The sequence below is a fragment of the Clytia hemisphaerica genome, unplaced genomic scaffold (assembly GCF_902728285.1).
Source record: "Clytia hemisphaerica strain Z4C2 unplaced genomic scaffold, Clytia hemisphaerica genome assembly, whole genome shotgun sequence".
Lineage (NCBI taxonomy): Eukaryota > Metazoa > Cnidaria > Hydrozoa > Leptothecata > Clytiidae > Clytia > Clytia hemisphaerica.
Genome location: NW_027104019.1, coordinates 79368 through 103483, shown reverse-complemented (window position 1 = coordinate 103483; position 24116 = coordinate 79368). Strand labels below are relative to the sequence as shown.

Genomic DNA, 24116 nt, shown 5'->3' with positions numbered 1-24116 from the left:
TGGAATTTTTGCTTGTGTTCTTCCTTCAGTTTCGTCAACTCATTGTTGGCATTTTGCTGAGGGTTGCTCATTACTGTGGCGGCACATTGCTACTGTGGCGGCGCAATAAGCTAAATTCCTTTCATTCGAATGGGCCGAGTTCATTTTGGAATCCGTTTAATTAATCTGTAACCGGGGCCGTCCACATAGTACGTACGCACTAAGGGGGGGGGGGTATTCTCAAAAGCGTATGCTTGCGTACAGAGGGAGGGGAGGGGTCAAAGGAAAATGTACACACAGTGAAAAATTTTTCATAGCCCTTTTTTGTTTGTTTTTTGTCGATTTTTACGCTTCTTATACGCATCAAGGAAAAGAAAAAGTTTCTTAATAAACATTGAGTTTCATGTATTAAATAAAGGTCCGAACCAAACAATTTGAATTCGAAACTTTCTTCAACCGAGGGGGGGGGGTGGATGAAAAGTACGTACTTACCAGGGGGTATAGCCATTTGCGTACGCTTGCGTACAGGGGGGGAGGGGGTATCCAATTTTCGACATTTTGGTGCGTACGATTATGTGGATGGCCCCATACACAGGCATGTGATAAAAAACATAAAGCATAAACATAAAAAATACTTTTCTTATAAGTTTTGTATGCTAAAAATAAACAATGGTAATCATGTTGACAGCCGCATCATCGGGCATCAAATTACGGTTTGTGTTTTTAGTTAGAAATACAAACAACTTTAAGTTATTTTGCCTCAAAACATCGCAGAGTAATTTGAGGTAAAGTAGTGCTTTATGTATTAGTTGCTAACCTCATACTAGTACCTTAAAATTTAAAGTCTGACTCAAATATCTTCTTATTATACTTTTATATCACTTGGATCAAAAGCGAAATATTTGCTTTGTAAAAATCTAAACGAGCTGTACTTCTCTATATAGCAAATGATTTGATGTTATTAGTGCACTACTTCGACCGCAATTTAACCATGGGTTTAATGAAATATAGCCCATTGTGCCGCCACAGCAATGAGCCACCCTCAGCAAACTGCCAATGATGAAATGACTAAACTCAAGGAACAGCACGAGCGATAAATCCAAAATTTAACTTTTGGATTTTCTCATTACCATAAAATGCTTATAAAAAGATGCATCTCTATAAATATTAATTGAAGCTTTTTCAAAACAGTCCTCGTAATCTGATGCTTTTTTCTCTCTTATGAAACCATACAATGTTATTGTATGCAAATGAAATGATGTTGAATGTTTTTGAAAGTGATAGTTGTACACTGTTGTACTCATATTTTAATATCGATAGAATAACTTGCTGGTGATACTCATATCAAGTCAAAGATGAATTCAGCGCACTCGGATGAAAGAAATTTGGCTCATTGTGCCGCCACAGCAATGAGCCAACCTCAGCAAAGCCACCCTCAGCAAACTGCCAACAATGAGTTGACCAAACTTAAGGAAGAGCATGAGCGACAAACCAAAACATTGAAGTTGGAACACAAAATCCAACTTTTGGAAGCGGACAACAAAATGTCGAAACAAGAAAATGACAACAAAACCAAGATTCTAGAGTTGCAAAAAGAAAATCAATCGCTCAAGCACGAAAATGAATTAATGAAACTAAAGAGCGTACACGAGTTACAATCGAACAAAATGGTAGTTGATTCCAACTCAGAAAAGCAAATGGCTACTAAAGAACTCGAGTTTAAAGATCTTTTGAGCGAGAAGGACAAAGTAATTTCTTTAAAATCTTAAAAGACAAAGAAATAGCAGAGAAAAATAAAGAAATGACCCTGAAAATGGCAGTGAAAGATAAAGAAATGGCCCTAAAAATCGCAGAGAAAGATAAAGAAATGGCCCTGAAAATGGCAGAGAAAGATAAAGAAATGGCCCTGAAAATCGCAGAGAAAGATAAAGAAATGGCCCTGAAAATGGCAGAGAAAGATAAAGAAATGACCCTGAAATTGACAGAAAAAGATAAAGAATTAGCGTTGAAAATGGCAGAAAAAGATGGAGAACTCAAAAAAGAGAATGAACACAAAATTGAAACGGTCAAGATGAAGGACAAAATGGAAAAGACCATTGAATCACTACGCAACGAAGTCCAAATGCTGAAAACGAATGTTAAAGACGAAAGGGAGAAACCAAACGATCAAACAGCTGGTATCCACAATGATGCTGTTGCGAAGAAGGAAGAAAGAGTAGATCCTTTGAAATTACCTTTAATAGAACGTTTGGAATGGGGTGTGAATTATTATATATTTACAACCAATAATCTTCAAGGCACACCATTGCATAAAACCAATTACCAAGAATGGTATGAAAATCTAGCTAATGTGATGGTAAATGAAGAACTTTATAAGAATGAACGGTTCTTGTTCATGCGTAAATTTTTTTTTAGCTGTCAAAGAAATATCCGCTTTATAAACTATGATATTGACAAAAAATGCCGATCCTTTTCTAATGCCTTTGTAGTGAAAGGTTTGGATACGCAGCTTTTAAAGAAGGGAGAGTTTGTTTTGCTTCACCCAAAGGATTCTTTAAAGTCTTCTCGCACAAATCAAATGCTAGAACCGTACTACAGCAACGGATATAACTATAAGTATTGTGAATTTAAGGATGTACCCGAAGAAATTTTTGTCGGCCTATACAAAATAGCCATTGTTTGTTGGGTGTTGAAAGACAATTAGGCTAAACATACAAAGAAGATACATTGATGGACAGTGAAAAACAATTAGACTAAACATACAAAGAAGATACATATTGATGGACAATATTGAGTTTTTTTTGAGACTGTTAAAATCTATGCATCGTACGTACATTAAATTTTTCATAGATAATTTTAATTTAGCGGTATATATTATAACAATGTATTAGTAAATTCGTTAGCTGGTACACCCTCACCCCTCTAGTTCCCCCTGCTCTCCTGCCCCCTACTCCTTCCTGCTCCCCCTTTCCAAGGCATTTATATTTTCTCATGAATCGATATTGATTTGGCACTGCCACCTACTCTACCTTAAAGTTATCCAAAAGCGATTCCATTAAATTATTTGTTCTTAGGGACCAAACAGGAACATATTTCGTATGTTTATTGCCCAATTCATCGAATCGGGGATGAGGGATGTGGGACCAAGAAGCCAATATACAGTTGTTTTTTTTTAAGAAACTAGTTTTACCAAGCAGCCTCGATGTTTCTTAAGAAATCGGCCTTTTGAGCCTTAAATGTTTCTTACATGTTTCTAAACTTTTTGACATAATCAGCCTCATGGAAGGCTGGATTGGAAGGTTCTTAAGAAAAACCGAATTAAAAAATTTTATTTTCTCATTCTCAGCCTCAGCATGTTTCTTAGATGTTTCTTAGTTTTTAGGCATTCTGAGCATCATGTGTCACAGCATCAGCTGCAGTTTTCAGTTTTTTGTCTTTCTGGCCTTTTCAGTTTTTTCTGTGTTTTGCCCTTTTTGGCCATTTTTTCTGTCTGGTCTGTGTTTTGTTCTCTGTTTTTGCATTTTTGGGATTTTCAGTGTTTTTGGACATTTTCAGTTAATTTATGTTAATTTATGTCAATTTATTCAATAAATTTCAAATAGTATATGTCAACTTTGCTTTATTCTGCATTTTTCATTTATAAATTTTTGGTCTGTATTTTATACACAAGTTGATAAATAGCAGTGCCATTCTCAGTTTTTGCATTCATTCCAAAAGGAGCACTTGAAGGGTGAACATCAATTTTCCAAATTTCAACTTTCAACAAGACTTAGTCATTCAATTCAAATATGACTTAGTCACACACTTTTCACACAGTTTTCATACCCAGGCTAGCTGGTAAGTTTTGCTTTTTCTTTTCAGTGGTTGCTTTTCCTGTCTGCCATTTTGCCTGGGTGTTGCCTTTCTGCACTGCTAGAACTTAGCCATTTCAACTTATATTTTTCTTCAACTTAAACTTTTTACATAGACACTTCAATTATAACTTCAAATTCAATATTCTCAATGCAATTAAATTAGACTTCAATTTATTTTCAACTTAGATATTTTTGTAAGACTTAGTTAATTTTTTCATTTTAGTTCGAACCATACTTCAATTGTGTTACGAACACAGCCAGTCTCACCTTCATTTGCCCCTGACCCAACATTCGAACAGAAAGGGTTCAACAAACTGTACCATTGATGCAAACACGATCAAAGGACAGATTCAACTTCGACACATTCTCAAAGACTGGTCGTAAGATTCCAATGGAGACCACACCTCCAAATTCAACAAAGGATGCAATACCTGCAACAAAATCTAAGGAGACCACACCTCCAATTCAAACGGATACCAATCCAGCCAACTTAACAGAAACAGATCAACCTCATCCAACTGATGAAGGAACCAAGCCAAAAGAAATGTTATCTCTTATCAAAACAGGTGCGTTCAAAGAACTTTTCCTTTCAATGGCAGAGCTTCATGACGAAATCATGGACACTATGGAGGACAACCCTGTTGATATGATACATCCTGACCGGATGAAGACCTGTGTTACTCGTTTAGAAACTTTACGAACTGATTACAAAAGAGTTAACAGACAACTGAAACTGAACCTATCAGAAGACGATTACCAGAAGTCGTACGCAAAACCCTTTACCAAGCTTTGCTCCAATGTCATTGAATACATCGGAAAAGTCAACAAATTCTTCAAGGACGACAGTGACTCAAACACCAAGACTCAGACTGATGCAGACAAACAAAAATCTGACTTCATCGTGAGTGAAATTAATCGTTCCATCAAATTTCTCAACACTTCAATGCTGTGCACCATCAGTTTGATCAGCAACGACGACCTCAAACAACGTAAATCCTTGTTGGAAACACAGACGAAAGAGCTAAAGGAAATCTCAAAGAGGTTACAAGAACTTATCTATTTGCGCCCAAATATGACAATGTATAATGAACTTAAAACAAATTATACAGCCTTACAAGACAAAAAGGAGGACTATGAGAGCAAACTCAATCAAGAACTGAAGTCGAGAGAAATTGAAAAGTTGGAAGCCTTCAACAAACGTCGCCTCAACATCAAGCTCAGCACATTCAGCGGGTATGATTCCTCTATTGACATCTACACCTTTATTGAAGAATTTAAGAAGCTATACTCAGACTCTGTTCCGCAAACACTTCAAGCTGAACTTGTCAAGAATAATCACCTTGGCGGCCAAGCCTTATCTCTGGTTCAAACCATCGATTGTATCTCCGAAATATGGGATCGTCTAAAAACTGTGTTTGGAGACAAACAAATTTTACTCCAACATAAACTTCAAGGCTTATACAAGATTGAACAAAAATCCAAAGATCCACTGAAGATCATTGACTTTCTATCACAACTAACAAATGCTATGCGAGATCTAATGAGCCTTGCATATAGCCATGACATCGAAAACGAACTCTACTTCAGCGATGCAATCAACCAAATCACTCAGATGCTTGGTGAACAACGCATGATGAGATGGCTCAACCTATCCTGTGAGGTACCAAAGAGAGGAAAATCAAAGTGGACGCAACTCATTGACTTTCTTGAAAAGGAAATGAAAGTCCATCAACAGAAGGCTGCCATCCAGAAGTCATCTGCTACCAAACAACCAGACAACAACAACAAATCACCCAATGGCAATGGCGGTGGCAAAGGAAAGCGGTCAACCTACAACTGCTTTCCAGATCAATCATCTTGTTACATCTGCGGAGATACCAACCACACTCAAACCAATGGTCCAAATGGTACAAAGCTTACACAATACTTTTCTTGTAAGGTATTTGTTGAGATGACACCTGAAGAACGTTTCAAGACCCTTCAACTCAAGAACCTCTGCTACCAGTGTCTCTTTCCAGGGGCAAGACGCGATCAAGGCAAGCACAAAGATGGTCAATGCCAACAAACCTTTATCTGTCAACATCCATATCATCGACCATTTAAACCCAAGAAGCATGTACTGGTTTGTGAAGAACACAAGACGCACAAACAAAACATCGACATCCTGGAACACTACAAGACCAGATGTATCATACGACAACCTGTGCCATCATACTCAAAGGAGATCAAGCTGACCTTTCACTCAATCGACACAGATGAGGATCCAGAGGCTATCTTCATGCTCCAATCAATACTTGTTGGCAACAAACAATTCACTGCATTCTACGACACAGGATGCTGTGATTTCATTGTACGACATCACGCTATCACTCAACTTGGCAATCGTGCAACCCAACGATATGCTGGTCCAATCACAATGGGTGGCGTTGGTGGAGTATCAAGCCAATCCAACCATGGCATCTACACTGTCACTCTTCCACTGGCTGACGGGGGTGACGCAACATTCATCGGTCCCTGCATGGATCAAATCACACAGAAGTTCCCAATGTATGATCTTCATGGCGAAGTAATCAACGATTTGCAAAAAGACTATGTTCGCTGTGGCGGTAATCTCTCCAATCTTCCATCTGTACCAAAGCAAGTTGGTGGTCACACAGACTTCATGATTGGGATCAAGTATGCAAGATATTTCCCGGAGGAAATATTCAAGATGCCATCCGGACTAACCATCTACTCATCATGCTTCAGGAGCCCTGATGGATCAACTGGGGTCATTGGTGGACCTCATCCAGTGTTCAACAACATCAAGTATCATCACTTCAATTCTACTCAGTTTGTAAAGAACCAACACAAGCTATTCCAGTTAGGGTACCACGTTAATCCTGACCTTCGTCTACTTGGATATACTGACAAACAAGCAGACATCTTCATCCCATCCAAATCAGCAATCGAAGAAGAATCAGAACACTTCAAACAATCTCAAGCCGTGGGCAGTGAATTCCTCTTCAGATGCATCAACTGTCGTGGATGTCAGTCATGCAAGAATCTAAAATCTACTGATGAGGTTATGAGCGTGCAGGAGGAGGTTGAACAACACATCATCAATGAATCGATCGATATCGACATATCTAATCAAACATCAACAGCACATCTACCTCTCCTAAACGACCCATCCATTTACCTATCACCAAACAGAAAAATTGCGCTTCAAGTCTACAATCAACAATTGAGACGATTATCAAAACACCCAGAAGATAAACAGGATGTTTTGAAGTCTGAACAAAAGCTTCAAGCTCTTGGCTATGTGGAGTACGTAAAAAACCTCACACCTGAAATCCAGAAATCTCTTCACGATATAAATATTGCAAACTTCATCCCTTGGCGTGCAGTGTGGAAAGAGAATTCCATATCCACCCCATGCAGAGTGGTATTCGATGCTTCTATGAAGACTGAAAGCGGATTCTCCCTCAACAGCATCATTGCCAAAGGACGTAACAATATGAACAAACTAATGGAAATCTTCGTGCGGTGGAGGGGACATCAAATTGGTATACACACAGACGTTGCCAAAATGTACAATTCTATCAAGTTGGATCAATCACATTGGTGTCTGCAACGCTATTTGTGGGAAGAAAACCTCAGTCCTGACAAGCCACCAGAGGAGAAGGTAATTAAAACCCTTATCTACGGTGTTAAATCTAGTGGAAATCAAGCCGAAAGAGCCCTCCGAGAAACAGCAAAAATTTTCAAAGACACCTACCCGGACGTTTTCAAAACTATCACAGAAGACGTTTACGTTGACGACTGCTTAACTGGTCAACTATCATTACCGAAAGCCAAACAACTAGCTGATCGACTTGAAATGGTTGTCAACCATGGCGGATTCTCGTTAAAAGGATTCACATTCTCCAACCAACTACCACAAGAATCATTGACAAGCGACGGAAAATCAGTATCGGTGGCTGGTCACAAGTGGTTCCCAAAAGAAGATCAAATCTGTCTTGACATTCAGCAACTCAACTTCTCAAAGAAATATCGTGGGAAGAAACCAAAAGAGATCAAAGAAGTGCCAATCAATCTAACACGACGACAATGCGTCTCTAAAGCGTCAGAGGTATTTGACATTTCTGGTCTTCTAACTCCAATCACCTCGACATTAAAAGTTGACCTTCATGATCTTGTTAGACGCAAGATGGACTGGGATGATATCTTACCGAACGACCTTCGAAATCTCTGGTCATCACATTTTGAAATGATACAAGACATCAAATCAATCAGATTCAATCGAGCAATTGTGCCACTAGACGCAGTTGACCTCAACATCACCACATTGGATTTTGGCGACGCTAGCCAAGATCTGATATGTGCTTCAATCTACGCAAGATTCAAAAGGAAACAAGGCGACTATTCCTGTCAACTCATATTTGCAAGATCACGACTTGTGCCAGACGATTACACCCAACCAAGAGGCGAACTATGAGCAGCACTTACCAACACTCATGCAAGTGAAGTGGTAAGAAAATCCTTCAATTCAACTCATTCTGAGAGCTTCAAATTCACTGATTCTCAGATCACACTCTATTGGATAACAAACATGACACTTCAGCTCAAACAATGGATTCGAAACCGTGTCAATGAGATACATCGTTTAACCAACATTGAATCATGGAAGTATGTGCAGTCAAGCGACATGATAGCTGATGTAGGAACAAGAAGATGCACAACACTAGAGGATGTTGACCAATCATCTCAATGGATCAATGGCATGCCTTGGATGAAACAGGATGCATCTCAATTTCCAGCATCAACAGCAAAACAAATCACTCTCAGTCAAGCTGAACTGGAACAAGCGCATCATCATCATCATTGCTCGACCGCAGTCGAGACAATGGATTCCACTCGCTGGCGCCAGGAGTCGCGGTTGCGCATAGCAGTGCCCAGGTCGCTAAGATCAAGGCCTGTATCCCTGCTCACCACATCCGGAAAGGTAAGTTTTCTCGATCTCTGAGCCACACGTTTAGGTTTCCAAAGCAATAGGGAGGAAATAACCTCAGATGAGGCACGGAAACAATGACCAGCAAATTGAACGCGCTTGGCTTTAAGGAGGATAGAGATTGGTTTCAAGGAACCGTATATGGTACGTTTTGTTGGATGGTCACGCCAAGAGAGATTTTTAACCCTTCTCAGAAGTCTGGTATAGGTACCGTCTAGTTGCTTTTCAAACTTTTTGGTAAGGGACCAGGTTTCTGAACCATACATAAGAATTGGCTCAATAGTTGACTTGAAAATTTTAACTTTGAGACTAGGGTCGATGAAGGAAGATGACCAAATACTATGCAGCTTATTGCATGCACTCCAAGCTAAACCTTTGCGAATTTTAAAGTCTTTTTCAGAAGAAGAGATGTAAGAACCAAGATATTTGTAGTCTTCTACCTTTCGTAGGTTTGTACCAGATATTGTTTTAATATATATAGAGAAGTCAAGAATCCTTCAACACATACTTGCAATGCCTACCACAGTCAAATGATCAATGACGAATTCCTTAAACAAGCTCAACAAAGGTATCAATTCTCAAACTATCTTGTGGATCCAAACCGTCATTCGTTCTCTAAAGTTGTCAGAATCATTGCAATTGTCCAACGATACATCAAACTCCTTCGCATACCAAGAGAAGCGAAGACATTTCAACCAAAATTACAACCACACATTATTCTCACAGATGAAGAGATATCACATGCTGAGAAGTATTTCTTCCGCAAAGCAACGGGAGAAATCAAACAATTCGTCAAACAAAAGATTGGAAAAATCTCAATCGAAAAAGATGACATTCTCTATCACATCGGACGCATCTTACCAACCGATTCTATAACTGTCGTTGGAAAGATGACGTCAACAATGAAAGACCTACAAGCAACATCATTCTGCGTACCAATCGTAGAAAAGTATTCACCGCTGGCCATCAGTATCGTAAACGAGGTTCACTGGAACAGTTCAGTCAAACATTCTGGTGTCGAATCAACATGGCGTGAAATCCTAAAGAAAGCGTTCATCCTTGAAGGAAGATCCCTTGTTACCTTGATACGAACATCATGTCTGCGCTGTAGATACCTCAACAAACAGACAATTGCTGTGCAGATGGGTCCCTTATCACAAGACAACCTGGTCATCGCACCTGCATTCTACGTTTCACAAGTCGATCTTGCTGGCCCATTCTCAAGTTACTCTCAACACCACAAACGTACAACTGTAAAGATCTGGTTAGTTGTATTTTGCTGTGCCACAACCACAGCAATCAACATCAAAGTCATGGAAGATTATTCCACATCATCATTCCTGCAATCACACGTTTCTCTTGTCAAGTTGGATACCCACACAAGCTTCTGACAGACGAAGGCGGACAACTTGTCAAAGCATGTGAAACAATGAGGCTCAACCTAACCAATATCAAATTTCAACTCCATCGTGACTTAAAAATTGATTTTGAAGTCTGTCCTGTTGGTGGCCACAACCATCATGGTCGTGTCGAACGAAAGATACAGGCAGTCAAATCGTCATTGGAGAAATCGATGCACCAAGACCGCCTTTCAATAATCCAATGGGAAACCATTGCTGCTGGTGTCGCCAATTCAATCAACGACACGCCCATTGCTGTCCGAAACGTCAAAGGAAACTTTGAGATGGCAGACTTAATCACTCCAAACAGGTTACTACTCGGACGAAACAACAACCGTGGACCAAGTGGAACGTTATCAGTCCAAAATGACTTCGACAAGATGCTAAGAGCAAATCAGAAAATCCACAATGCATGGTTTGACTGCTGGCTAGTCTCCCATGTTCCTAACCTAATCGAACAACCAAAATGGTTCAAAACCAGCACAAACATGAAAGCTGGTGATATTGTGTTATTCACCAAACAGGACTCGGTCCTATCCTCAACATATCAATACGGAATTGTGAAATCTGTTATCAACGATCGTGACAACAAAGTTCGCCAAGTGGTGGTTGAATACCAGAATGCATATGAAAATGTTAAACGTGTCACTACTCGGTCTGTAAGATCTTTAATTCTCATACATGGAATTGATGAACTTGATATTTCAAAAGAACTTTTCAAATGCAATAATTCAGTTTAATTTGAGATATTTTTTCAATCCAATTTTTCAAATTAGTTTATTATTTATTTGTGGGGGGAGTGTCACAGCATCAGCTGCAGTTTTCAGTTTTTTGTCTTTCTGGCCTTTTCAGTTTTTTCTGTGTTTTGCCCTTTTTGGCCATTTTTTCTGTCTGGTCTGTGTTTTGTTCTCTGTTTTTGCATTTATTTGTATAATATTGATTCTTTTACTGTTTTTAGCACTTACTACTTTCACTTGTATGTAAACATTTATTTTATGATTTTGTGAGGTTTACGGTCAACCTAGAAATAATTAATTAAATATTTTTAAAGGTCTCTATTACAGCATCAGAAGAATAATTGCATTACTTTATAAGCGAGGTTTAAGTCAATTTGTATCTGGTGGGAAAATTTGAGTGACAGTGGTAAATAAATCTTGACCGAAGTCTGTATCCTTAAGTTACAAGCTTTTCTTAATATATTTTCATATGGATTATTGCATTGAGATTTTGGAATTTTTTGGCAAAAATAGCCAAATTTTAATCTCAAGGAGTATTATTTCTTTAAAGCTTAAAATTGGCTAGTTTTTACCCTGCCATTTTCTAGTCCAGAAGCTGGAGCTCAACTAGTCAACTGTTTTTTTGCCTATGATTTTGATGGTGGTGCGCCATCATTCATATCAAAAAGCGAAGATAGTATACAAACAGATTTTTCTGACAAGCCATTTTCTCAATTTTAGAAAAAATTCTACCGTTTATAGAAGGAAGTTGATATAAACTTTGCCCAAGTAAAGCACAAAATGAAGTTTCTGGCATCAAAGAATGAAAAGTTTTTTTTTCTTCTTCATTTTCAAAGAATTTTAAAATTATTTTTCTCAAGTTTATTACAGTTCTCTGAATTATTCTGAATTGAAAGGTTTTTGTACGCTTATAAAAAATAATAAAAAAAATTTTTAGTCGCATTTTTTTAGGAATCTTTTTGTTCTTTAATGGATTGAGATTTTTCATAAGAAAACAGGGTATTTACGACCTGTAATACAATGTGTATTTTTTGTGTAACGCTTCATTTAAAATATATAATGCATAATGCTGCAGGAGTCACGTTTCATGCGTCTTCGTCATTTATGTTCCAATATTATGCGAAATTTTCGACTTTAAGTCGTCTTGTTTACTGTTCTTATGTACAGTACTCGATGATATTGATAGTCACCATTAATAAACTCACATTACCGACCCTCTGCTATTCGATACACTCCCATATTCGATGAGTAGCATCAATGTCTTTAAAACACTTACCAAACTATTGGTGATACCTGATTGGCCGACAGATACGAAAATCGGATTCTTCATCTTTTGTTCAGCTAAACGTTCGATAGATCGTGGGATTGTCGCTGAAAACATCATGTATTGCGGTGACGGGGGAACATCTGATAAAATACGTTCAATCTAAACAAAACATGGCCAAGAAGAATATTTCTATGGTTGAACTTGCAGGAATCCAAAAGAAAAATATGTAACGAAATTGAGCCTTAACGTCAGCAAGTATTACGAACGAACTGATTTTTAGCTTTTCTCAAATATTCAAGTAAAAACTTTTATTTTTCGAAAATTCAAGTATTTACTTGAAAAGAAAAATTTAAGCGTTCAACGAAAGATTTCGATAGATAAGAAACAAGCTGTTGCGGAGCTAAATTTACTGATTCTCATAAAAGACGTGTAAATGAAAGTATAATTTCATTTCGAAATTCGCCGTTTAAACTCAGGGCTCACAAGATTGGGAGAGGGGCGGTGAGGGAGACAAGAAGGGCGTAAAAAAACAGAAGTTTACAGCTTAGTACAAGAAACAAATACAAATACTATATCACGTGACAAAAGCAAATAAATTATGACGAATACTGGAGAAAAGAAGCAAAATATCACTAGTATGCTGTTGTCATGGTTCCGAAAATTTATTCGCATAATTTAGTGCAGTAAAGAGAATTGACGAATGATGAAAGAAAGTAATATATTTGACGTCAATCTTTCTGTATTTTTGAAATATCTGACGTTTGTCACTGCTCACTTCTTCGCTTTCGACGCTTAGGAAAACACACGAAGTTTCTTCTCCTGTTTGTCAAAGGGTTTTCATTGCTGTTTTAAAAGTAAGTTTTATGTTTATTTACTATGACTCGACAGTAGCGTAGACAAGTGGGGGGGGGGGGGGGGGGGGAGGGCGTAAAATTTGTGAAGGAGAGCAGACTTTTGCGAGACAGTGATTATCTTTTTATATTACAAATAGATAATAAAGGTGTCATAAAAATCTGCTCTCCTACACAAATTTTGCGCCCCTCCTGTCTACGCTACTGCTCGATTAATCACTTGCTAATTCTTATATTTCCTTTTGATGAAGGGCTTTTTTCAAAACTAGTGCAGGAAGATTAAAAAAACGTTAACGTGTGAAGGGCGGTAGGGAGGGGTTGTAAGGGTGGTATATACACGATATTTTTATAAGAACATAAACAACTTTTGAAGCCTTCGAATGCTATTTTAATAATGTTCTCAACATGTTCTTATTTTCGCTATTTTGTGAGCATTTTGTCCATTTAAGAGATTGGTCTTTTTAGAGTCCGCAAAGTTTTGAAATGTTCTTAACGTGTCCTTGATATTTTGACTATCAAAGCCTTATGTTCCTATATAGTTCCTATATTAGAGGGATGTTTTTCAACCATCACGGCGATTTACGGAAAAATAGTGGCGGTGAAGTTTGGAACAGACACAGTAAACACCTACATACCCCAGGCTTACCACTGTTTTTCAAATTTATCCCGTCTCCTATATTATTCTCTTTTTAGTGACTTTGTGTAGGATAGGATCGTCTATTTATCGTTTAATCCAGAAAACAAACCCCTTGATGAATCGTCATCGAGAATTGATAAGAGGAATATTTTTGTTCTGAGATTTACGATTTTACTTTTGTAGATTCGTTCATCACTCAATAATTCAAAATGGCTGCTATGTTACGAGCTCTTTCAAAACCATTAAATATGGCTGCTGGTGTTGGCGCCGCCGCATTGGGTTTAGCCGCCGGTGCTATGGGATTCCCTGAAGCTGCTAACGATTGCAAATCTCAGGTGAAAAAAGCCTATAGACAATTCATGCCGTGTATGGATTACCCTGATTTATCCAAACACAATAATTGCTTGAGTAAAGTATTGACACCGCAAATGTATACTAAACTTCGCGATTTGGTAAGTGTTATTGTTTATATTTGACCCGTTTACCTTTAGAAACAAGAATCGAGCACTCTTTTGATGGATAAAAGCATTGCTTCAACAAAATAGAAACAAGAATCAAAAATAATTTAGATTTGCCGATCGACATATTCAATTTTTCGGAGAAATTCGCCGGAGTTGATTTTAACAAACTTGCTGGCCTAGCAAGGACACTCCTTTTCGATTCTGTTGATGTTGATTTTTTGTTGCTCAATACAACATTCTATCCTCGCCAAAAAGGAACTATCGGCCACCACAAAGTCTCATCAAAATGTTTGTGTACTCCAAATCATTAGCTGATTGATTGAAAGATTTCAACCTATTCTTGCTCCCGAAACCTCTCTTTTTTTCCCCAGCATTTTGTCATATTTTTATCGTGTACTGCGATTTTGCGCTAGGGTACTACAAAGACAAAGACTTGATTTTTAACATTCTATAAATATTTCAATTGTATTAAAAGCATTCGTTATGCTTTCGGAACTGCAAAATGCTGGTTTATGCTAAAAGGAATGCTAAAAAAAGTTTGTCCATCTTCGGCCATTAGAAATATCTCCCTCTAAATATTTTCATATAAAAAATCTACTATTTCAAAACCCATTATTTCACCCATCACTCATTTTTCCAGCAAACACCATCAGGTTATACACTCGACATGGCCATCCAAACAGGTGTCGACAATCCTGGACATCCGTTTATTTCAACGGTCGGTGTTGTTGCCGGCGATGAAGAATCTTATGAAGTCTTCAAAGATTTGATGGACCCCATCATCCAAGACAGACATAATGGTTTCGGACCAAATGATCGCCATAAGACTGATCTTGACGCCTCCAAAATTAAAGGTATGTTTTTTGAAAAAATAAGCTCTCCCGACGCACAATATGTGTTGGTATGATACAGTGGAGCCTCAATAACTCGAACACGCACAAATTAACACAAATTTGTTCGAGTTAAGGAAATTTCAAGTTATGGAGTAAAGTTTAAAAGGCATTGTTAACTGAAGGGACCATAAAACTTGTTCGAGTTAAGGAGACATTAGAATTGCAGAGGCTCGACTTAGGGAGACTCCTCTGTATAATTTTCAACTTATTCTTTGAAAATCATGAATGATTATCAGATTGTATTAACTAAAATTTATCCCTTCCACTAAGTTTTTCTTATTTTGCTTATGTCTGAATTAGTCGTCTAGCATGCTACACTACGAATTTAAATAGTAGAATATTAGCGGGTGAGTAAATAAATAATTACATCAAAATTTCGTTTTGTAGGTGGCAAATTTGATGAGAAGTATGTTTTGAGTTCACGCGTGCGCACAGGACGTTCCATCAAGGGACATTCTCTTCCACCGCACTGCACTCGTGCTGAACGTCGCAGTGTTGAACACATTGTCACATCCGCCTTGAACTCGTTACAAGGTGATTTGTCTGGTACTTATTATCCGTTATCTGGAATGACCGATGATGAACAACAGCTATTGATCGATGATCATTTCTTGTTTGATAAACCAGTGTCTCCTTTGTTGACATGCGCTGGTATGGCACGTGACTGGCCTGATGCACGTGGTATCTGGCATAACAAAAATAAGAATTTCCTGATCTGGATCAACGAGGAAGATCACACTCGTGTCATCTCTATGGAGAAAGGCGGAAACATGAAAGGTGTTTTTGAACGATTCTGCCGTGGATTGAAAGAAGTTGAGAAACATATTGAGGAGCATGGCCATGGATTTATGTGGTCTGAACGACTTGGGTACATCTTGACTTGCCCATCAAATCTTGGAACTGGTCTACGAGCTGGTAAGTGTCATCAAGTTGAAGTTTGAAACCACAGCCGAGGCTCCTTTATTGGTAGCGGTCTACATGAATTAATCATTCTTTATTCAACCTTAATCTGAATTTTTGATAGTCGGTGTTCTAAGTTATTAGCATTGCATCAACCAGCACCATTCCTCTAGTCTTTCAACATGTTTGAAGCCGGCTGCATTCCTTGTTGAAAATACGAACATCCTGACCCACCTGTCCAAATAATTCGACCAAATTCTCATTTTTCATTCAATACCATAGGTGTTCACGTGAAATTACCAAAACTGTCTCAAGACAAACGTTTCGATAACATTCTTCAAGCATACCGTTTACAAAAACGTGGAACAGGAGGTGTTGATACTGCTGCTGTTGGTGGTACCTTCGATATCTCAAACTTGGATCGTCTTGGACATTCTGAAGTTGAACTGGTTCAACAAGTCATCAATGGTGTCAACAATCTGATTGACATGGAAAAATCTTTAGAAAAGGGTAAGAAGATTGAAAGCCTTTTACCCAAAAACATGAAGTCTCAATAGGGACTTCAAGCCTTTTTTAAATTCCGTATACAAAAATTATTCAAAAATAAAAATAAAAAAATTAAATTTTATTAAAACAAAAGAAAACATTATTTATTTCAAAACTTCAACACAAAATATTAAAATAAAAAAAAAACTCGAAAAAAGTGAGAAAAATATTGCTATCTGAAACTTTAATTCAATAGTTCTGACCTAAAAAATCACTTTATTCCTTTAAATAAAACTTTTCATAATTGTAAGAGTATCTTTTCTCGGACAGTTAGAATAGACAGCTGAATCTAAAATTGAAAAAAACTCTAAATCATTTTTCAAAAAATGGCCATAAAGAAATAAAAACCACTAAGAATGAGCGACGCCAACACTTAAAACCCCTGAAATTACTTAATCCTTTTTTACATCAGTCCACAACTTTATTCCGGCAGGCTCCAATCATCTCTTTTAAGAAAAGCACCATTTTGTTGTAGAAAAAGTAATAAAACTTTTGGTAGCCGAGTAGTTGCAAACTTTTTAAAACTAAGTTGTAACTTTGTAGAAAGTGTAAAACAAAGCTTCAGATTAGCCTTGTTGAGATCGTGAGGGCGTTTATCTCCGAGACAAATCTCTGAGCTAAGAATTACATCGAAAAGAGCTCTTTGAGTGCTTCAAAATGATTAATGTAGTTTCAAACTTTTTAAAAGTAGGTTGTAATTTTGTAGAAAGTGTAAAACAAAGTTTGATCTTCGGGTTATGTTTTTTCTTGTAAAGTTTGGTAGACTAGTCTTGTCGAGATCGCGAGGGCGTTATCTCCGAGACAAATCTCTGAGCTAAGAATTACATCGAAAAGAGCTTTATGAGTACTTCAAATTGGTTAATGTAGTTTCAAACTTTTTGAGAGAACGTTTTAATTTTGTAGAAAGTGGAAAACAAAGTTTGGTAGATTAGCCTTGTTGAGATCGTGAGGGCGTTATCTCCGAGACAAATCTCTGAGCTAAGAATTACATCGAAAAGAGCTTTATGAGTACTTGAAAATTGTTAATATAGTTTCAAAATTTTTGAAAGAAGGTTTTAATTTTGTAGAAAGTGTAAAACAAAGTTTGGTAGACTAGTCTTGTCGAGATCATGAGAGCGTTATCTCCGAGACAAATCTCTGAGATAAGAATTACATCGAAAAGAGCTTTTTGAGTACTTCAAATTGGTTAATGTAGTTTCAAACTTTTTGAGAGAAGGTTTTAATTTTGTAGAAAGTGGAAAACAAAGTTTGGTAGACTAGTCTTGTCGAGATCGCGAGGGCGTTGTCTCCGAGACAAATCTCTGAGCTAAGAATTACATCTAAAAGAGCTTTATGAGTGCTTGAAAATTGTTAATATAGTTTCAAAATTTTTGAAAGAAGGTTTTAATTTTGTAGAAAGTGTAAAACAAAGTTTGGTAGACTAGTCTTGTCGAGATCGCGAGGGCGTTATCTCCGAGACAAATCTCTGAGCTAAGAATTACATCGAAAAGAGCTTTATGAGTGCTTGAAAATTGTTAATATAGTTTCAAAATTTTTGAAAGAAGGTTTTAATTTTGTAGAAAGTGGAAAACAAAGTTTGGTAGACTAGTCTTGTCGAGATCGCGAGGGCGTTGTCTCCGAGACAAATCTCTGAGCTAAGAATTACATCGAAAAGAGCTTTATGAGTGCTTGAAAATTGTTAATATAGTTTCAAAATTTTTGAAAGAAGGTTTTAATTTTGTAGAAAGTGTAAAACAAAGTTTGGTAGACTAGTCTTGTCGAGATCGCGAGGGCGTTATCTCCGAGACAAATCTCTGAGCTAAGAATTACATCGAAAAGAGCTTTATGAGTACTTCAAATTGGTTAATGTAGTTTCAAACTTTTTGAGAGAACGTTTTAATTTTGTAGAAAGTGGAAAACAAAGTTTGGTAGACTAGTCTTGTCGAGATCATGAGGGCGTTATCTCCGAGACAAATCTCTGAGCTAAGAATTACATCGAGAATAGCTTTATGAGTACTTGAAAATGGCTAATGTAGTTTCAAAATTTTTGAAAGAAAGTTGTAATTTTGTAGAAAGTCTAAAAACAAAGTTTGGTAGATTAGCCTTGTTGAGATCGTGAGGGCGTTATCTCCGAGACAAATCTCTGAGCTAAGAATTACATCGAAAATAGCTTTATGAGTGCTTGAAAATTGTTAATATAGTTTCAAAATTTTTGAAAGAAGGTTTTAATTTTGTAGAAAGTGTAAAACAAAGTTTGGTAGACTAGTCTTGTCGAGATCATGAGGGCGTTATCTCCGAGACAAATCTCTGAGCTAAGAATTACATCGAAAATAGCTTTATGAGTACTTGAAAATGGCTAATGTAGTTTCAAAATTTTTGAAAGAAGGTTTTAATTTTGTAGAAAGTGTAAAACAAAGTTTGGTAGACTAGTCTTGTCGAGATCGTGAGGGCGTTGTCTCCGAGACAAATCTCTGAGCTAAGAATTACATCGAAAAGAGCTTTATGAGTGCTTGAAAATTGTTAATATAGTTTCAAAATTTTTGAAAGAAGGTTTTAATTTTGTAGAAAGTGTAAAACAAAGTTTGGTAGACTAGTCTTGTCGAGATCGCGAGGGCGTTATCTCCGAGACAAATCTCTGAGCTAAGAATTACATCGAAAAGAGCTTTATGAGTACTTGAAAATTGTTAATATAGTTTCAAAATTTTTGAAAGAAGGTTTTAACTTTGTAGAAAGTGTAAAACAAAGTTTGGTAGACAAGTCTTGTTGAGATCGTGAGGGCGTTTATCTCCGAGACAAATCTCTGAGCTAAGAATTACATCGAAAAGAGCTTTATGAGTACTTGAAAATGGTTAATGTAGTTTCAAAATGTTAGAAAATAGGTTGTAAATTTTATAGAAAGTGTAAAACAAAGTTTGGTAGACTAGTCTTGTTGAGATCGTGAGAGTGTTATCTCCGAAGCAAATCTCTAGGCTAAGAATTGCATCGAAAAGAGCTTTATGAGTACTTGAAAATGGTTAATGTAGTTTCAAAATGTTAGAAAATAGGTTGTAAATTTTATAGAAAGTGTAAAACAAAGTTTGGTAGACTAGTCTTGTTGAGATCGTGAGGGCGTTATCTCCGAAGCAAATCTCTGAGGTAGGGATTAGAAATACGATTAAATTAAAAAGATTCAAACATTTAAAATGTACCGTTTTCCCTAGAGGAGATTGAGAGATGATTGGAGCCTACCAGACACACTTTTAAAATACCTCATTTCTTATTACTTTTACCCCATAAAATCACCCCTAAAATGGCGTCAGTTTTGAACGGGTTAGGATAAGAGACGATTAAGCTTTGAAAGTTAACTGTTCGAGAAAATAATACTCAGACCTTTTTCATTTTATTTTATATTATCATAGATTTTATAAATATTATTCTCTCAATTTTGTACATGTTATATTTCTGATTATTTTATTGTAAATATATTTATCTTTAAATGAAACACTAATTGGTCCAATTTATCTGTCTTTTGTTGTTAGATCAGTTCCCCGCTTTTTTATAGAAACAGTAAATTTTGGTGGTTGGAGCTCGGCGGTTCATATTTCTCGTGCTTTTTCATATGTCTAATTATCGACTTAAAAGGGGCTTAAAATCGACATTTTCATAATCAGCTCTGAAATTCTAGTCCTTGTGCTCTTTCTTGACTTTCTTGAAGTTAGAATAAAAGACAAACCATATCTGCACGCTTTTTTTATAAGAATGGTGTAAATCCATTTCATCATGGATATTCTTAACTTTTTTGGGAAAATAATCCTAAAATATTCTTACAGCACATTCTTAGGTTAGGATCCTAATTCATACTAGATTTAACATTTAGTACGTACGTCTCAAGCATAAAATGAAACTTTTGTAAAAGGAGTGGAGCCTAACTTGGGGATAATTTATAATTTATAATTGAAAATGCTCTTAAAATGGCATTCTTAGCATATTCTTAGTTTTTTGGCCATTTTCATCATGGACTTTCTTATAAAGTGTATTCTTATAAAAAAAAGCGTGTAATCTGATTCCCCTTGAAACTTGAATAAAAATATGTTCGTACCTGGTTCAAAAATCCCATTTGCAACATCACATCTACTTCATCTAAAACTACCATCTTGATATGACGTAATCTTAAGCTGCCATCATGATTATCGATGACGTCATTGATACGGCCTGGTGTACCGATCACAAAATGGATTTGATGACGTAATCTTAAAGTTAAAAAAATATAGTTAAGATCGAACTAAAACATTGGTACCCTAAAGCTAGAAAGTCGTGTAAAACACTCTCTATAACTCAAATATTTCTCCAATTCGAAGAAAAGTCCCTTTAACATCGAATTAGAGAATTGCAACTGTAAAATTAATCTATACAGTTATTCCCATCTCTAAAGAAGGGTGACGGATGTAGGAGGGGTTGTTGGTGTACAATGAAGAGTAAGCCTACCTATACAGCTGTTGCGGTAATGGATTTCCACCAACCAACAAACATGTTTTGATGTTTTCAATTCCTTGACACAAAGCTTTGATTTGCTCTTCAATCTGCATGCATAACTCACGCGTGGGTGCAAGGATCAAGGCTAGTGGATCCCGTCGAAACGGATGAATGGTAGGAAGAGAGGCTAAAAGAAAAAAATATCTTATTTTCAGCTCCCGATTGTTAAAATATCCAAAGATTCTAAGGAATACTGTCCCGTCTGTAAGTCTGTCTACTGTCCTGATAAGAAGTCCCAATAAGGATTATTCTCAAATCCACGATAAGGATTATTCTCAAATCCACGGGCGACAGACCCCGTTTGCCCAAAACACCATCGGGTTTGTAGCTAGATATTGACGAACGCTAAAAAATAAAAAAACTCTTGGTCTTTGACTAGCACAAGTAATAAGGAAAAATATGAAAATGACAGCATCGACTGCACCAAGTAAAGCTGGGCGATATTTTAAGAGCACTAGACTGATTCAGTTTTCTTTTAAGAACACCATTATAAATTTATTTATATATAAAGCCTAGACGGGTGACTCTAGAGTAGCAGAGCAAGCTTACTCATGGCCACACCCGATGCCAGACTTTGGTCTTCATCTATCCGCACTCCATTTATTTCTCAACTTTCTTTAAATTCACTTACCCGTTTTCTCTACGCTAAATTTGTATATTTATATTTATTGTTTGTCTATTGTAAGATTGTTTATTTGTGGGTTGTTACTTTTTGGTTCTTTGGTTTTATTTTGTTATTGTTGTTGGTTTTAAGGTTTGTCGCTGTTTTGTTTTGTTGGTTTTCAACTTTTGTCCTTGTCGCGTTAAGTTGGTGAAAATGATTTCTCGCTCAGTTTGAATGTTTTTGAGTTCTAGTTTGACACGCGTTTTCTGAATTTTAATTAGCTTTTGCAGATAAATCTAACCTCAAATTAGAGAGCGTATGTGTTTCAGAAATATACTGAAAAAAATTGATTCGAAGCTTTCACCAAACATAATTAAGATACTTGTTCCTATAAAACGTGTATATTTACCAAGAAAATGTTGAATGATTTGAACCATTGGTAACAGGAAGCAAGCTGTCTTTCCACTACTTGTGGTCGCTGATACCAACATATCTCTGTAGTTTAAAGCAATGGGGATACTCTGCATTTGCACTGACGTTGGGTATAAGTAATCATTTGTTTTCAAATTCTCCATCAGCTGTTGGCTAAAACCACATTCCTCAAAGCCAAGACTCAATAGTGGTACATTTACTCCTTTTGTTTTGATTTCGAATTTCTGACGAAAAAATTCACATTTTTGTTGGTTTATGTGGCGGCGCATTCTCTGTCGTACATTTTGTAAAGTATTCTGAAAATGCTCTTCGAAAACGAGTACCTACAAAAATAAAAAGAATCTTCTGTCTTTGTTTTTAAGTTATTCTTTATGTTTTGAAAACAATGAAGTTTTTAGAAGAATCCGATTTAATAGCATACCGTCGCGAATCTAAAAATAGACATTGATTTTTATGTTTGATTGAAATTCAATCTCATCACCCTTTGCGTTTATTACGCTTGCACGCAAATTACACTCAATTACAAGGAACAAGTAATAACTTTCACGACTTTTGAAATAAGACGAAAAGGATTGTGGGAGTGAATTTCGGTCAAATGAGAGAAGTAATAATCATGACGTTTGCACGACGAAGCGCTAAAGACTTTTAAAAAAAAGTTAATCCTTAAGGAATGGACTGGAAAAGAAATAATATAACCCTCATGGAACCACAGATATCTTAAAAAGAAATAAACACAGCTACTCTTTTTCTCAAGCCATGGCAGATAAGGTGATGAGGAAAAAATAATGAATAAAACTAAACTTGAGAGGCAGCAGGGAGGGGACTTTTTCAATCTTTGTTCCCTAATCCCATAAGATTTAACGAAGAAGAATAACTCGTATATTTTTGTCCAAACCTTTCATTTTCATGAAGTAGTTTAAGATGCACTGCTACAATTCTCACTGTTAATGCAAACTTTTGAAAAGTTTCTGGTTGTATTCTCTGATGAAAAGATTTATTCTGTGATAGAAATTTCTTTTCTGCACGCACAGCTTTTACCCGAACAATCACTTCAGAAAATTTTACAAATTTTACGATCAATAATGAAAAGTGTATACCTTGTTCTCTGTGATTTGTTTCTCAATAGTCTCATCAAATTGTGGTTTAGCCTGTAATCCAACTTGTTTCAAATGTGTAGCTTTACAGGCTAAAGAGCAGACATCTTCGTCCGTTTCATCACATATATATTCGCCGTATTTTCCACACATTACGCAAACTGGTTCGTCAGCGTTCGGCCATCTTTGTTGTGCACTGGTTGCCTTGACGACATCATCATCATTGTTGTCATGGAGATGTGGTGGTTTGATCGATGATAAGTTTGAACTCCTTGCTTGCTGCGCCTCTGAGATGAATAAGATAACAAAGAAAATTGAATAGATTGTACTTTTATAAAGGATCAGATGACTTCTGTAAGGTTTTCTTTTCAGAACTTGTAATTACCTTAATACACGAAAATAAGTAGACACATAATTAATGGCCTTGAAATTAGCACGCAGAAAAATAACACGAATTTCATTTTCTTTTTCAAGGACACCACGGCTGGTTTTAATTAAAGGCAGCCCCGGCGGAAAAGCCAAGTGGAGGGGCTGGATAATACCTTATTACATGAAAATAAGTAGAGATGTAATTAACACGAATTAAGAAATTTCGTGTTAATTAAAACCCCATTCAGGCCCGGCGGAAGCAAATTCCTAGCGAATTTTATCTCATTTTGAATCTTCAGCCTCCCTACCTTTACGGTTGCTCCGCCGGGCCTGGCTAGCTCTTTATTTCAAATCTATGAATAGTGAAATTGGATTATGGGAAATCTCATCAAACACAGTGTAACCACACTTACTTGGTGTGTGTTGCTTGGCAACCAAACTTCTTGGAACAAACGCAAAAGCAGCAGGTTTATTATTCAAGTTACTCATTTTTCTTTTTTTCTACTGAAATGAAAATTATGTATAATTAGTTAAGAAAAATTTGATTCGAGAAGAGAATTGTAAAAACAAGAGCTTTTTCCGAAAAATCTTTATTGGACCTAATTTCT

The 24116-nt window shown here is 36.7% G+C and overlaps 2 protein-coding genes across 2 annotated transcripts in view; one reads left to right on the top strand and one right to left on the bottom strand.

Moving 5' to 3' along the window:
• LOC136811409 (uncharacterized) overlaps window positions 1-24008 on the bottom strand; it is a 49239-nt gene extending 25231 nt beyond the window's left edge. The window contains exons 1-6 of the mRNA XM_067068011.1: window positions 23922-24008; window positions 23143-23426; window positions 22023-22368; window positions 20962-21136; window positions 20576-20726; window positions 12240-12389 (exon numbers count right to left, since the gene is read on the bottom strand). Of these exons, the coding sequence (XP_066924112.1) occupies window positions 12240-12389; window positions 20576-20726; window positions 20962-21136; window positions 22023-22368; window positions 23143-23426; window positions 23922-23997 (1182 nt within the window). The 5' untranslated portion in view covers window positions 23998-24008. The remainder of the gene's footprint in view (window positions 1-12239; window positions 12390-20575; window positions 20727-20961; window positions 21137-22022; window positions 22369-23142; window positions 23427-23921) is intronic.
• Window positions 13014-19921, top strand: LOC136811410 (creatine kinase M-type-like). Its single transcript, XM_067068012.1, has 5 exons — window positions 13014-13084; window positions 13902-14170; window positions 14820-15033; window positions 15460-15987; window positions 16255-19921. Exons 2-5 carry the CDS (start codon window positions 13928-13930, stop codon window positions 16527-16529), a joined length of 1260 nt encoding a protein of 419 aa, XP_066924113.1. The 5' UTR covers window positions 13014-13084; window positions 13902-13927; the 3' UTR covers window positions 16530-19921.
• Window positions 24009-24116: the final 108 nt, after the last annotated feature.

Coding starts and splice junctions, on each gene's coding strand:
- LOC136811410 (XM_067068012.1), top strand. CDS start 13,928: ATGGCTGCTATGTTACGAGCTCTTTCAAAACCATTAAATATGGCTGCT. Junction 14,171..14,819: donor ATACTAAACTTCGCGATTTG/GTAAGTGTTATT, acceptor TCATTTTTCCAG/CAAACACCATCAGGTTATAC. Junction 15,034..15,459: donor TGACGCCTCCAAAATTAAAG/GTATGTTTTTTG, acceptor TTCGTTTTGTAG/GTGGCAAATTTGATGAGAAG.